Source organism: Ovis canadensis, chromosome 22 (genome assembly GCF_042477335.2).
Source record: "Ovis canadensis isolate MfBH-ARS-UI-01 breed Bighorn chromosome 22, ARS-UI_OviCan_v2, whole genome shotgun sequence".
NCBI classification, from domain to species: domain Eukaryota; kingdom Metazoa; phylum Chordata; class Mammalia; order Artiodactyla; family Bovidae; genus Ovis; species Ovis canadensis.
In genome coordinates, this window is record NC_091266.1 from 29,078,992 (window position 1) to 29,093,357 (window position 14,366).

The 14,366-nt window shown below is 39.2% G+C and overlaps 1 protein-coding gene across 8 annotated transcripts in view; it reads right to left on the reverse strand.

Annotated features, from left to right (window-relative positions):
• Positions 1-14,366, reverse strand: part of CPEB3 (cytoplasmic polyadenylation element binding protein 3) — a 199,827-nt gene that overhangs the window by 99,115 nt on the left and 86,346 nt on the right. For all 8 annotated transcript variants that reach the window (XM_069567519.1, XM_069567516.1, XM_069567518.1 and 5 more), the window contains one exon: positions 10,088-10,144. In XM_069567519.1, the coding sequence (XP_069423620.1) occupies positions 10,088-10,144 (57 nt within the window). The remainder of the gene's footprint in view (positions 1-10,087; positions 10,145-14,366) is intronic.

A 14,366-nucleotide genomic window follows, 5' to 3' on the forward strand; every position in this document is an offset into this window, starting at 1 on the left:
AGGTAATAAATTTTCCCTCCAGATCATCTGCATACCAAGTCTTCGTTCAAGTCTCAGACTCACAGTCTACACCAGAGGCTTAAGTGACAATGTGTTAAAATTCTTGCCACTAACAAGGGAGGCTATGTTCTAAAAGTAAAAGTGATCATTTTCAGAAATGCACGAATTCTCTACCATCAATAAAGCATTACTTAGTTAATTGCTACTAAAGGAAACCTGAGTGATCTTTCTGGAAAAACCCAAAAGGTCAGAAGTCATTGCTCTTTTTGGATTAAAGGACTGGTTGGCAGAACAATCTGTGTGTCTAAGCCATCGATGGCTATTTGCTGGTGGCATGACATCAGCAAGTTCCAGAAAATGAAGACACTGCCATGTTTAAAACAAGGATGCAATGAAGAAAGGAATAACCACAATTCTCTGCTTTCTATCAATGGGCCCCAATAGCAGAAGGAAACAAATCACAGGGCATTCCTAAAACATGCTGAAATCCAGAAAATCCTTTGAAGTCTCCAATTTTCTCTTAAAACCTGCAGTAAGTGGCACAGACTGCTCTATCACAGAGCCATATTTTTCTTGGATAGGAGAATAATTCTGGAGTGAAACATGAAATTTTGACTATGTCTTGCAAACCATTTAAAGCATTTCAAAGGCGGAGAGAGGTCTGTGAAAGCACTCTATGAACTGTTAATTTATGTTCATTTAGTTGCTAGATCCATACATGTTAGCACCATCTTCCAAAAGGAACAGTTACAACAAATCTTCTTTAAAAACTGTTTTTTCTAAGCAACGTTTTTATCTATTTGTTTTTGGCTGTGTGGGGTCTCCGTAGTGCATGCTTTTTCTAGCTGTGGTGTGCAAGCTTCTCATTACAGTGGTTCCTCCTGTTGCAGTGCACGTGAGCTCCAGTAGTCGCGCTGCACAGGCTTAGCTGCCCTGCAGTATGTGGAATCTTCCTGGACCAGGGATTGAACCCCTGTTCCCTGCATCGGCAGGCAATTCTTAACCACTGGACCACCGGGCAAGTCCACGTTAAAGCAAATCTTTAGGAAGAAATTAAGGTGGACTAGATATTCTCTAAGGCTGTTATACTGTGCTTTTCAGTCTCTCCGCGATATCATGACTGCAGCCATGAAATTAAAAGATGCTTGCTCCTTGGGAAAAAAGCTATGACAAACTTAGACAGCATATTGAGAAGCAGAGATATTACTTTATCTACAAAGGTCCATCTAGTCAAGGTTTTTCCAGTAGTCATGTATGGATGTGAGAGTTGGGACACAAAGAAAGCTGAGCACCGAATAACTGATGTCTTTGAATTGTGGTGTTAGAGAAGTCACTTGAGAGTCCCGTGGACTGCAAGGAGATCAAATCAGTCAATCTTGAATATTCACTGGGAGGACTGATGCTGAAGCTGAAACTCCAATACTTTGGACACCTGACGCAAAGAGCTGACTCATTAGAAAAGACCCTGATGCTGGGGAAGACTGAAGGCAGGAGAAGAGGATGACAGAGGACAAGATGGCATCACTGACTCAATGGACATGAGTTTGAGCAAGCTCTGGGAGATGGTGAAGGACAGGGCGAAGGGCAGGGCGAAGGACAGGGAAGCCTGGCATGCTGCAGTCCATGGGGTCACAAAGAGTCAGACACAACTGAGCGACTGAACAACTGATACAGCACTCCCTCTCTTCCAGTCTCCCAGACTTAGTACCTACTCCATGGACTGGGTACCGCGCTGGAAGCCAACAAACAGCTATGAACAGGAGCCAGTCTCTGCCCTCTTGAAAGCATACATATTAAAGTGAAACACCAGCACTAAACAGTTAACCGCCAGGGCGATGAGTGTTATAAAAGAGAAGTCCAGGCTCTACTGCTGACACAAGTGCAGGAAGCAAACAGGGAAATCCACAGGGGAAAGCAGGCAAGTTTTCAGTTTCCCTGAATCTTTATTATTTATTTAGAGCACCCAAATCCTGATACTTGAGACATATTTACACACAGAGAGAACGTGTTCCAAAATTCAGCAAAGTAAGTCAAGAATATTTCAGACTTCACTTCTTTACAATATTTAATGCCAGGCCATGTAGACCAGGTATATCACTCTATATTTTGGGAAAAGAGGATTTATTGAGCATTCAGGGCATGAACAAGGTGACAAGTAATATTCTGCCAGAGACACTGAATTTGTGTGTTTGTGTTAAACTAGTATAAAAATAATATAACCACTTTTAACAATGAATTAGTTAAAGCAAAGTTTATCTTCAGCCTAAAGGCAGATGGTTCTGGCTCCATCATGTCACCCTAGCCAATTCACAGTCTTTTTTTTTTTAATTGGGAGGATAATTGCTTTACACTATCATACAACATGAATCAGCCATAAGTGTACATATGTCCCTTCTCAATAAGTTTGAGAAGGGACATATGTATATCCCTTATGCCTCATAAATAAATGTATGCTCAAGAAATCCTCTCTTGAACCTCTCCCCCATCCTCCACCCTGTCCTACCCCTTGAACAACCGGTTAAGCCCCCTATGCCTATACAGCAGCTTCCTACAAGGAGAGGATGGGACAAATTGAGAAAGCAGTAGCATTGACATACAACCACACAGTCTCGAACTCAGCTTCCCCATTTGTTAAATGAGAAGGTCAAAATAAAACAACAATGTCCTTAGGTCCCTACCATGTTCGTGTGCAGCATCTATGCAAAACAGTTTGAATTTTGAATGCTTAAAACATATAGATCATTACATGTCCTTCTGATTACTATTCTGCTTTTTAAATTAGTCATCATTTATAATATATTCATTCCACAATTATATACTAATTTTACTTCTAAATCTGTTCAGATAGAAACAGGGATCTGGTCTTTTAAAAGTTCAAAATACTCAAAGACAATATCTTTGAGAATCTCAAAATAATTCCTTCACTATCTTATTACTCTGCTTAAAAAAAAAAAAAAACACTACTTAGATCAACTCATGGTGAGCAGAAATACAATGTACTCTTCAAATTTTGGAAAATTCCATCTGAAATTCTAGCAAACCTGGCTTTATTCCCACTTTAGCATCAAAGCATCACATGTTCCGCTCCCTCTCTGCCACTTCCTCTCAGCTGAGCTGCTCCCCAAGGAGATCACTCCCAACAGAGAATGAAAGGGAGGGGGAAGAGGAGTCTGCCTGGCAAAAAGTTCATACCAAAACCCTTTTACATTGCCCTTTTGATTCAACAAATGCACTGGCAGCCCTCAGTTCAAGTAGAAATAGAGGCAGAGTCTTCAAAAATATTTTCAAGGCATTAATAACGAGGACAAAGTGGAAGGCAGCATAATCTTAAGCTCCAGGTTTCTTGGTGCATCAGCTGTGTAACATGTTAGCTATAAATGACCTCAGAGTTTCTCAAGCAGATCAATGTTCTGTTTTTTTTTGTAAATATATTAATTTAGGTCTTCAAACATACAAGGTTTTATTATGGGATGCCTCAATTTCAAAAGTTTGATAAGGAAGAGTGATAGCAAACAATGATTTCTCCCTGTCAGAAGGAAAGTGACCCTTCAAATTTCTTATTCACCTCTTAAAACCTGGAACAGACTCTAGTCACGAGGTGAGAAATAGCAAACAATGAATGGCATGAAAAATTTTAATTTAGATAAAACTGAACCTATGTTACATTACAGAGCTATTGTCTTAAAAAAAAAAAAAAGCCCTCTACTCTAAATAAGACTATGCCCTCTGCTTTCCAAACGTAGCTATAAGCTAAGTCACTTCAGTTGTGTCCAACTCTGTGCAACCCCATAGACGGCAGCCCGCCAGGCTCCCCCGTCCCTGGGATTCTCCAGGCAAGAACACTGGAGTGGTTTGCCATTTCCTTCTCCAATGCATGAAAGTGAAAGGTGAAAGTGAAGTCACTCAGTCGTGTCCAACTCTTAGTGACCCCATGGACTGCAGCCCACTAGGCTCCTCTGTCCATAGGATTTTCCAGGCAAGAGTACTGGAATGGGGTGCCATTGCCTTCTCCAAAATGTAGCTATATTAATACCTTATTTGTACATGTGCCTAACGTCATCTAAATCTCACAAAAATAATGAGGTACTCAGAGTATCACCAGGGATGGGGGAGCCTGGTGGGCTGCCGTCTATGGGGTTGCACAGAGTCGGACATGACTGAAGCGATGCAGCAGCAGCAGCAGCAGCAGCAGAGTGTCATAACTGTCTTTTTGTTGGTTTAACTAAAGAGATACTTAGGAGATTCATAGACTTGCCAGCCAGAAGCCATCCCTATCATATGACTCCTCTAAGATCTAAGCCCTCAGTTTTGCTCTCTGAAAAAAGGGGGATGATATTACTTCAAAATAGTCTTAAAGCTGCTGTATTTTCTCTCACCATAGATTAGTGTTCACGTTCTAGAATGTAATATTATTCTAGTTTTTAAAATTCAGCCTATTTTGAGTCATTCATGTTGCTGAATGAATCAATAATTTGTTCCTCTTTATTGCTAAATAAAACTACTGCGCGAATATACCAGTTTGTTTATCCATTCTCCAGTTGAGGGACATATGCATTATTTTTAATTTTGGCTATCAAGACTAATCCTACTTTAAGCATTCACATACACGCCTTTGTGTGGACATCAGTCAGTTCTAAGAACTGCTGCGTCCTATGGTAGGTGTGTTATGTTTAACTTTTTAAGAAACTGCCAAACTGCTGTCTAAAATAGCTATCCCATTTTACATCCCAAATATCACTGTATAGCACCTTTGAAAGTGCCAAACATCATGAAAGATACAGCAACTCTAAGCCCCAAGGAAGGTGCATGCTTCGGTCCGGGGACAGAGGCAGGTAGCATTTCATGCAGAAAAAAAGATTCACACAAAAAGAGATGTAGTACACCCCAGGACAGCCACTTGAGCCTGTGAGTGACTTGCAGGCATGCTGCCCTAAATTCCATTAGGAAAACATCTAAGTACAACCAATGTAAGATATGTTTTGGAATTCTTACATGCAAAGAAAAGGAAATCCTAAAAGGCAGCCATAAAGCTGATGCAAGCAATCACAACAGCAGTTCAACAGAGCATTATCTACAAGGCAGCTACGGTAAACTTTAAAAGATTTATATACGGATGCTCTAGTGATCATGATCTCCATTTTACAGCTGAAGAAACCAGAGGCAGAGAAGGTAAGAATGTGGCCCCAAAGTCACATAGCCTATAGAAGGTGGGACCAGATCTGTCTGATTCTAGTCAATGTTTTTCTTGACTGTGCTAATTTACTGTTCCATCTCCATGTTTCACAAGCCTCCTAGACTGCTTGGAAGGTACCTCCCTGAAGCTGAGTGATATCCCTTAAGCCATACTATAGAGAAGGAAGGGGCAATGCATTCCAGTATTCTTGCCTGGAGAATCCCATCGACAGAGGAGCCTGGCAGGCTACAGTCCATGGGGTCTCAAGAGTCAGACATGACTGACCGACTAAACCACCACCAACCCATACTATTTCCCGTTTCTAATGTACTCATCTGGCATCTTTCTGGTATTTCACTGTTTTTCCAAGCTGGTTCTCCACCTGAAAGAAGAGGAGCTGCCCAGTCAAAAGGAACAAATTGGATATACTTGGCAGTAATCTGCAGTGATTTTCCTAGAGTAAATCACAGCACCTGGCATTCTGGTTTTGAACATTAATTTGACCATAACTTTGATTCATTTGACTGATGATGAAGGCACCAATATCCTTTTCTGAGGATCATCATAACACAGGAAAGAGAATCAAGGCAGGTATCAATCCCCTATAAATCCATAACTGCTAAACTCAACTCTATACCTAGAGTGTAATCACACACACACACAAACACGCCAAGGAAAACACACAAGCTACAGTTAAGTGTTAGAAAAAAATATTGCTAATAGAACTACTACATATATAGCTGGAAGCACTCTCAGGAGTCTCCTTCCTTCTAGAGAAGGAAAAATAAAACTACATTATGCAAACTTCTAGTGTTTTTGGTGTGAGGCTAAAGAGGATGAAAAGAGAGAATTATTTAAAAACTAAGAAAAAAAATACACGAACAGCTTAAAAGGCAGGGGCATACTGTTTCAAAATTAACTGCATTTTGGAAATAGCAGACAAGTGGCAGAACTTACCGATGGGTCAGAATCTTCCCATCTCTGCTTCTGTAGTTGAGGACTATTATTTTTGGGGACCAGCCAAAATTTAGATGTGTCTCTTGAGTTTCCTCCCCAGTGGTTGGCCTGCTAATTCCTACCAGAGTCACTGTTTGCTTGTCTCACTGTTATTTATTCTCTTGGCTGCACTGGGTCTCGGTTGTGGCACACAGGCTCTCTGCTGTGGCTCATGGACATGGGCTCAGTTACCCTGCATCATGGGGGATCTTGGTTCCCTGACCAGGGTTCGAACCTGCATCCCCTGCATTATAAGGTGGATTCTTAACCACCAGACCACAGGGAAGTCCTGATTCATGGTCTTGAATAGCAAAAACCAGGAGACCTCTGGCATTCCACAAATATTGCCAGTCCTTCCACACTAAATGTCCACCACTTTACTGTTCTCTATAGCTACCCTCTTCTCCCAAGCTCCATTTCCTGGCTTCTAGATGACATTGGCAGTGGTGATTCTGACAGGAAGGTACAGCTGGAAGACATGCACTAGGAATATCCCCCAAATGGGAAACTGGCCTATTAAAAGCTGGGGACTGGAAATGAGATAAGAAAATGCTCACCAGGACACCTCTCTCTGTCTCAAGTCAGGAAACCTGACATCATGGCACCTTCAGGAGAGTGTTGGGTTTGAGCAAGATCAGGAAAGTAAAATGATGGGAGATTTTCTAAAGATATAGCAAATGGCAGCGTGACGAACAAAGCTGGGAAGCACCAATTTTGCATAGCAAAAAGGGGTAATGAAAAAACACTACAACTGACTCACATTTCCTTTTTAAAAAAATTTAACCATTGACTGAACTCTCTTTAATTTTCTTAGCCAGTCCCTTCTGGCATGAAAATATAGTTCAACTTCAACCCAGCCTCTTTGAATAATCACAAATTCTGAATTAATAAAGATTTACTGATCTGTGACACAGTGGAAACAGTGTCAGACTTTATTTTCTGGGGCTCCAAAATCACTGCAGATGGTGACTGCAGCCATGAAATTATAAGACGCGTACTCCTTGGAAGAAAAGTTATGACCAACCTAGATAGCATATTCAAAAGCAGAGACATTACTTTGCCAACAAAGGCCCGTCTAGTGAAGGCTATGGTTTTTCCAGTGGTCATGTATGGATGTGAGAGCTGGACTGTGAAGAAAGCTGAGCGCCAAAGAATTGATACTTTTGAACTGTGGTGTTGGAGAAGACTCTTGACAGTCCCTTGGACTGCAAGGAGATCCAACCAGTCCATTCTAAAGGAGATTGGTCCTGGGTGTTCTTTGGAAGGAATGATGCTAAAGCTGAAACTCCAGTACTTTGGCCACCTCATGCGAAGAGTTGACTCATTGGAAAAGACTCTGATGCTGGGAGGGATTGGGGGCAGGAGGAGAGGGGGACGACCCAGGATGAGATGGCTGGATGGCATCACCGACTCGATGGACGTGAGTTTGAGTGAATTCTGGGAGATGGTGATGGAGAGGGAGGCCTGGTGTGCTGCAATTCATGGGGTCACAAAGAGTTGGACATGACTGAGCAACTGAACTGAACTGAACTGACCTCATCTCAGTGTGATTTGTGACCTCATCGACATGAAGATTGAGGGAAAATAAGTACAGACAAGTCACAAGACAGTAACTGCCAGGCTGACAAATTGTAGGCATAAAAGGGAAGATAAAAAATACACAGGTGTGTTTGTGCATGTTATATACAAGTTACCAGCTGGGCTGGGTCCAACTATACAAGGGGAAAAAAAGGTTTATCACAGCAAATCTGTCAAAACCTGTAGACCTCATAAGTATCTACCAAGGAGAATATTTTGTTTATTCTGATCATTTCAAGTTGAAGTCAACTTTGAAAGCAAATTGACAGTAAGTAATGCGGATGTCAAACCCTGCTTGTTTTTATGGTTTACTCTCAGGAGCCTACAGGGCAGTACCCATAGTCATTTGAAGATGGACGTGCTCTGGTATCTGCCATAATATTGTAAATATGCAGAACTCATCAACATTTGATACAGATATTGACAAAATGACCCTTTTGGTACTTTAAAAAATATTACAGCATCACAGAATCTTCATTCTGAAAGCAATCATTAAGATGACCTAATTCAGTCTCCTTCTCTTAGAGATGAGGAAATTTCAAGGCTAAATGGGGGATTTAAACAACATGTACAAAGTGGAAAGAACAGAAATGAAATCTCTTGTTTAAAAGCAGAGATTAAAGAGAATCAAATCAAAGAGAATCAAAACCTTTTAAAAAGAAAAGTGTCCTTTAGCTTCATTTTTTACACAGAAAATCATAAATTATATCCTCTCCCTCTTGCAGAAGAAGACTTATACCATGGCAAATTAGGTCTTTTCTAAAATACACACGTATTCCTTCAAGCAGATACACTATCATATTGTTCTTTCCCTTTACATTTAATTCTAAATCCCATCATCTAACTGAAGTGTTCTCACAAAGGTTCACAAAATTGCTGTAGTTCAGCAAGCTAAGCATGTTTATTAATCTTCACCCTAAAATACCTACTTCTAGGAAAAAAGTTAGAGGTAGCAGAATCTAACTGTAAAGTGACCTTTCTTCTAGAAATTAAAAAATAGAGGTGGATAGCCTGGAATTTTCATTGCTTTCAAGACCCCCGAAAATAAGAAATAGTAGCTATTTAGAAGAAATGCATGGAACAAATTAGGCCCTACCTTATCAAATAATGCCAGTGGTTCTCAGCAGTGCTCCTTGGAAGGGAGGCTACATGTCAGAACCAAGAGAAATATGGAATATATAGAGATAACCTAAATATGCTCTAAGGAACACCAATGGCATTTCACCATCCTTACTCAAGCAAGAAGAAAAGAGGTAATGTTGTAGACAACAGCAGATTGACCCAGTATGTCTTCCATGTGTATTGAGAGTCAGCTTGTATGTCAGGGAGGATGAGAGGGGACAACCTGATATCACTCATTTGATGGAAAAGGAAACTTATATCCTGAGGGATTCAATGGCTTGTACTGTCCTTAAGACAAGGGACAATTTCCTTTTAGGGACTGTTCTTCTGCAAAGCTATTAGGTCCACAGACACTAGGAAGGAGAGTTGATGCCAGCCAGGTATTTCTTGCAGTATTATTTAATACATCGACTTTCTGGCTAATAAGGCTTTGATGTTCCAGAGCTCAATCCAACAACTATACTGACAAAACTATCGCTAAGCAGCAAAACTACTGACACATTCCTATGCAAATTCCACTAATGGGGGACTCCTGATGTCCAGTTTGAATTCCAGCTGGCTACCCACCACAATGAGAAAATTCTGAGTTACAGTAAGCTGATCTATTTATTCATACTCTCTCGCCCAGTCCCTCTCTCCTTTCATCTCCCACCTTCGTCCTGCCCTCCTTCCTTCCCCCACTGCAACAGTATACAGCAGAGGTCAGCAAAGTCTCTGTAAAGGGCCAGACAATAAACAGTTTAGGGTTTTTTTGGTTCTGCCATTGTAGAACAACAGTAGCCATAGACAATCCATAAATGAATGGGTGTGGCTGTTTCAATAAAACCAGTTACAAAAACAGGCAGGGGGCCAGATATGGCTCCCAGGACTGTAATTTTTCAGTCCCTTGTATACAGTAGCAGTTCTCAAATTTTAACCTGCATCAGAATCACCTACAGAACTTAGTAATACACAGATTTCTGGGACTCATCCTTAAGTTTCTGATTTTGAAGATCTGTAGTGGGGACTGAGATTTTGCATATTTACTAAGTTCCCAAATGATGCTGATGCTGATGGTCCACGGATTACACTTTGCGAACATACTCTGAAAGCCACTGGTATAAAATAATGGTCTTCACTGCAGTCAGTGGCAGGCTGAAATGTCATGAATAACTGAGAAAGTGGAAATTACATGCTGTCGATTGCTAATTTTACAGAATATTTCATATGGAGACTTACTGTTAAGTGCCATAATATTATCTGTTCCTGGATGATGGAAATTTATTCCCATGCGTCCTAAAAAATAAAACAATTCTGTTTTAAGCACAAAGAAAAGAATGTTCAAATATAATCACAAATATATTGCACAATATGAACACTGCAAAAAACTAAAACAGATTAAACTATAAACAATGCTATCAAAGGCCACAGCAGTTACAGCAGTTTTAAATCAAGTCATAAAACATACACAAGAAAAATCTTAAAACAAAGCCAAAGTCTCAATAACAACAAATAAAATAAACCAAAACAAAAAAGAAGCTTCCATTATAATAGGAAATTTTAACACATCTCCCGCATTCCAATTTAAACATGCCAACTCCCTGGATTACACATTTTATTTAAACAATTTATACTGCCCTTCAAATTCAAGCAGCAAAATAATGAATTCAAAGAAGTATATAAACTTGAAGCTTAGAGAGAATTCAAAGACAAACATTTCAAAGCGGCTCAAAATGCAACATAATGATGAGAATGGCGAGCAGAAGAAAGATGTAAATTTACGTAACAGATATAGTGGGGAACAATTACTGGTCCCAAAATTTAGGGTTCCTGTGCTGCCCCTATCACTAACTAGTTAGATGACCTTGGACATAATACTTATGTCCAGACCTTTGTCCTTACAGTAACAGGGGACTAGATGCTTATTTTTGTATGCTGTATGCCGTCAAGCGAAGAATCATTTTTATATTTTTAAAGAGTTGTAAAAACAAACACAAAATTTAAAAAACAAAGAATAATGTGCAACAGAAACCATATGGCCCACAGGCCTAAAATATTTACTCTCTGGTCTGTAAGATGCCAAGTCTGAATCAAATGTTTTAACAGCCTCAGGGGTTTAAGAGTGGAAGATGTATTAATTATTTGGGAAAACGGAGGTGGATATGATTTACTTATCATATTCTGAGGTATTCAAACTTAACAAACAACCAGTCACTGAAACATATGCCCTAAAAAAATCCAAACACTGCCAATCAGAATTTAAGAAAAGGGTGCATTGAGAGGGTCTCTCAATCTCTGACCTAGGAATATTCAGATATTGGTGGTGTTCCCGTAAAGCAGGGATGTTCCCTAAATGTTTTCATAACTATAAAGGGCTATCAAGAAAACCAAGCAAGCCCAGATTTAGCTCATTCAACTTCTATTTCCTGTGCTACAATCATTTACGGTAAAGAATTGTGTAGTTTATTACTACCACATCAAATAATAATTTTTATGTTTCTGGAACTCCTTATGTTGTAGTCCTCCAGAAGTTGGATCCTTTTTATACTCTTTCCATCAGGTCTTAAAACTCTTCAGCCTAGAAAGATGAGGCTGAAAGGAAAATCTGTAGTTCAATTCTAATTATCATCCTCTACACTGATTACTTCCAATTCAATCTTCTAAAGATGTAGCAAAACAAGAGCCTTAGGCAATGTTTTGTAAATGAAAGTATCACTACTTGCTGAAAAGAAGAAAATTTTTGCCCTTCCTGGTATCCTTCCTACCACTTCTGGCCAATTTAATGATCTCTAGATCAAGATCATCCACTAAAGATCTTATGAGAAACTCGAGTTCAGCGTCAAATCCATCATCATCAATTACTTAAATGTAATCGATAATTTTTTCCCAACAATATGCAAATCCTTTTTAGTAAACTGCTTATGGCTTCTTTAAGCTACTTTCTTTACCTCTTCAAAAATTAATGTCTAGATTATAAAATATATTTTCATGGAGAAGATCAGACAATACAGAAAAGTGAAAAAAATAAGATCATCAACTAAAGACAAGCTCTGTTAGCATTTTGATTTATAGTCTGCCAGTTTAGGAGTCTATACGTGTAAAGGTTTCTTATCTAAAATGAGGTTTATTTTATAATATTCTTTAAATTTAATATATTGCATGCCTTAAGTTTTATGGTTATTCGGGATTTTGAAGGAGAGAGAAAATATCAAAAGCAAAAGAAAAACTGACTCCAAACTCAGATGAGGCCATTTCTTTTTTCTTCCCTTTGTCCAACAAATACTGCTGTTTAATCAGCTGTGAAAATAGAATCAAGTGTGTGACATCTGGTGATTTTTGTTAATGCAGTCTGGTGCTGCCTGTGTGACATTTTGTCACCTGTCCATGGTCTGCTATTTTTAAATTGTTCTTGTCAGCTAGCTATCTTTTAAGTATAGTGTAAAATACAAGGTTTCGAAAACTGGAAGGCATACTTGGTTTTACTGAGTTAAATGATGCTGTGGAAATCTGAGACTGTGTCCCACTTTCCCCACTGCAGAAGGCCTGATAAATGGGGGTGGGAGAGGAAGGGAGCAAGGTTGGAGAATACAGTTATTCAGACTATAAAAATCACAGTCTCGTAAGCTCAATTCATATTCATATTTAAGATGCTAGTTATATAAAACTGTCTCTACTGTTATTTAAAGTTTCAGAGTCAAACTAAACCTATACTTCTATAAGCCCGAAGTAAAAACTGGAATTTCTGTTAATTAGTAATTGATTATGAAAGTCACCTCTTCACTTCTGCAATACCGTTATAAGATAGGGAACAACTGCTGTATCTTTCTCTAATCATTCCCGTATGTTCTAAAAAGTCAAGTCCTTTGGAGACCTTTATGTAACAGAATGTAAGTGCTGTGTTCTAGAAAACATTATAAGACAATGTACATTCTACTGCATTCTATTTCCTACCAATTTTCCCAATAAAGTTGAAGAGACAGTGTCTCAGAAAAAGTATCTATAAGATAAAATAATGCATTAGGTAAGAATACAATAAAATGGTGCTTTAAATTCCTTTTAAGGGAAAAAATTATAAAAGTATGGTACTGTAACATTTAAAATGTTTCAAAGAACCACAAAGCAAAAGAAATGAGGTTCAACCTGAGGTCAAATCCTAGTTTCTTTGCATACCAGTAGTGAATAATTTTTGGTATGTTGTCAATTCCTTTGGGCCTACATTTCCTCATTTCAGGCTGTACTCTGGAACAATTAAAGCCAGAAATTTCCAGAGGTATACCCAGGATTAAGTACCCTTAATCTTTTTCTTACTCTTAGGTGACTATAGCGCTATACTAAAAGGATCACTGGACAAATTAATGGGAGTTACCAACTTAAAAAAAAAATCACTCAACTTCTATGTATCGTCTTCCCTTTTGTGTAGAACAGAAACTATCACTTCTTGCTAACTTAGAGCCTGTGCCCTAACAGTTTCTGCAATCAGCCAACTTTTATACAAGACGGACTGATATGGGCCAAAAGGAGGCAGTACAAAAACAGAACCGGAGCAGTAATTCAAGTAAGTAAAGAGACCGTATACCTTTCTGAATCAACTCAATGTAATGAAGGTGCACTTTTTCTAAAACAAGGTGACCTCAACATTTCGGAAATGGAGCCAGTTTTCTGTAAGGCTGTGTAATGCCAAATGTTTCATCAGGCACTACCCCCAAACAGCCAGCCAAGCTTACTCCTCCGTCACAACATGCAGACTAAGTGGGATGAGAGGAAAGTGATTGCTTCCTGTTTTCTTGCCACGGTGTCTGCTTGTACTACTCTAGCCAGGCTGAGGTGACTTCATAATGTCACCTGCCCTGCCCAGTGCACGGCTGTTGGTTTTGCCCTATTATTCTTCTTCTCTCACATCACTTAGTCCTCTTTGAATGAAAATCCCAAGAGAGGGTATGAATAATCAAACCTAACGTCCCTGAGTTTTCAGAGGGGTTCCCCCAGTGGCTAGGTAAAGCCTCATCATTAGGAGCAACTCAGGAGAGTACCTCTAATCATAACTCTCTTGATGCCAGAAATCCTCCTAATTCTCATAGTCAGGAGAAGAGTTAGCATTCCCTATGTCCACTAGAAAAGAGGACAGAGGACAACTCTTCCTGCTAAGGCCTCACTCTTCCTTTTCCTCCTCAATTTAAGAGAAAAGTTGAATAAAAGGATTTCTTATTGAAAACATTTATACAATGAAATATCACTGTGAACTTATTTTCATCATGTTTATGTACATCATGAAGTACTTCCATTTTGCAGGAATGTGATATCCTACTTAATTATATTTTTTTACACTACTCAGATAAAAAATTTTGGAGAGCCAATAAAACTTAGGAGGATTGTTTTTCTTTCTCATTTAGGTAGTTTTTTATAATGACAGAATGCTTATCCTTCAGTAATTACTACTTGTATCTATGGCAAAGACACAATTTTGACAGCTTGCATTTGAAAGCCTTTAACATTTAGCTGCAGCCTAGCTAGAAGGAGT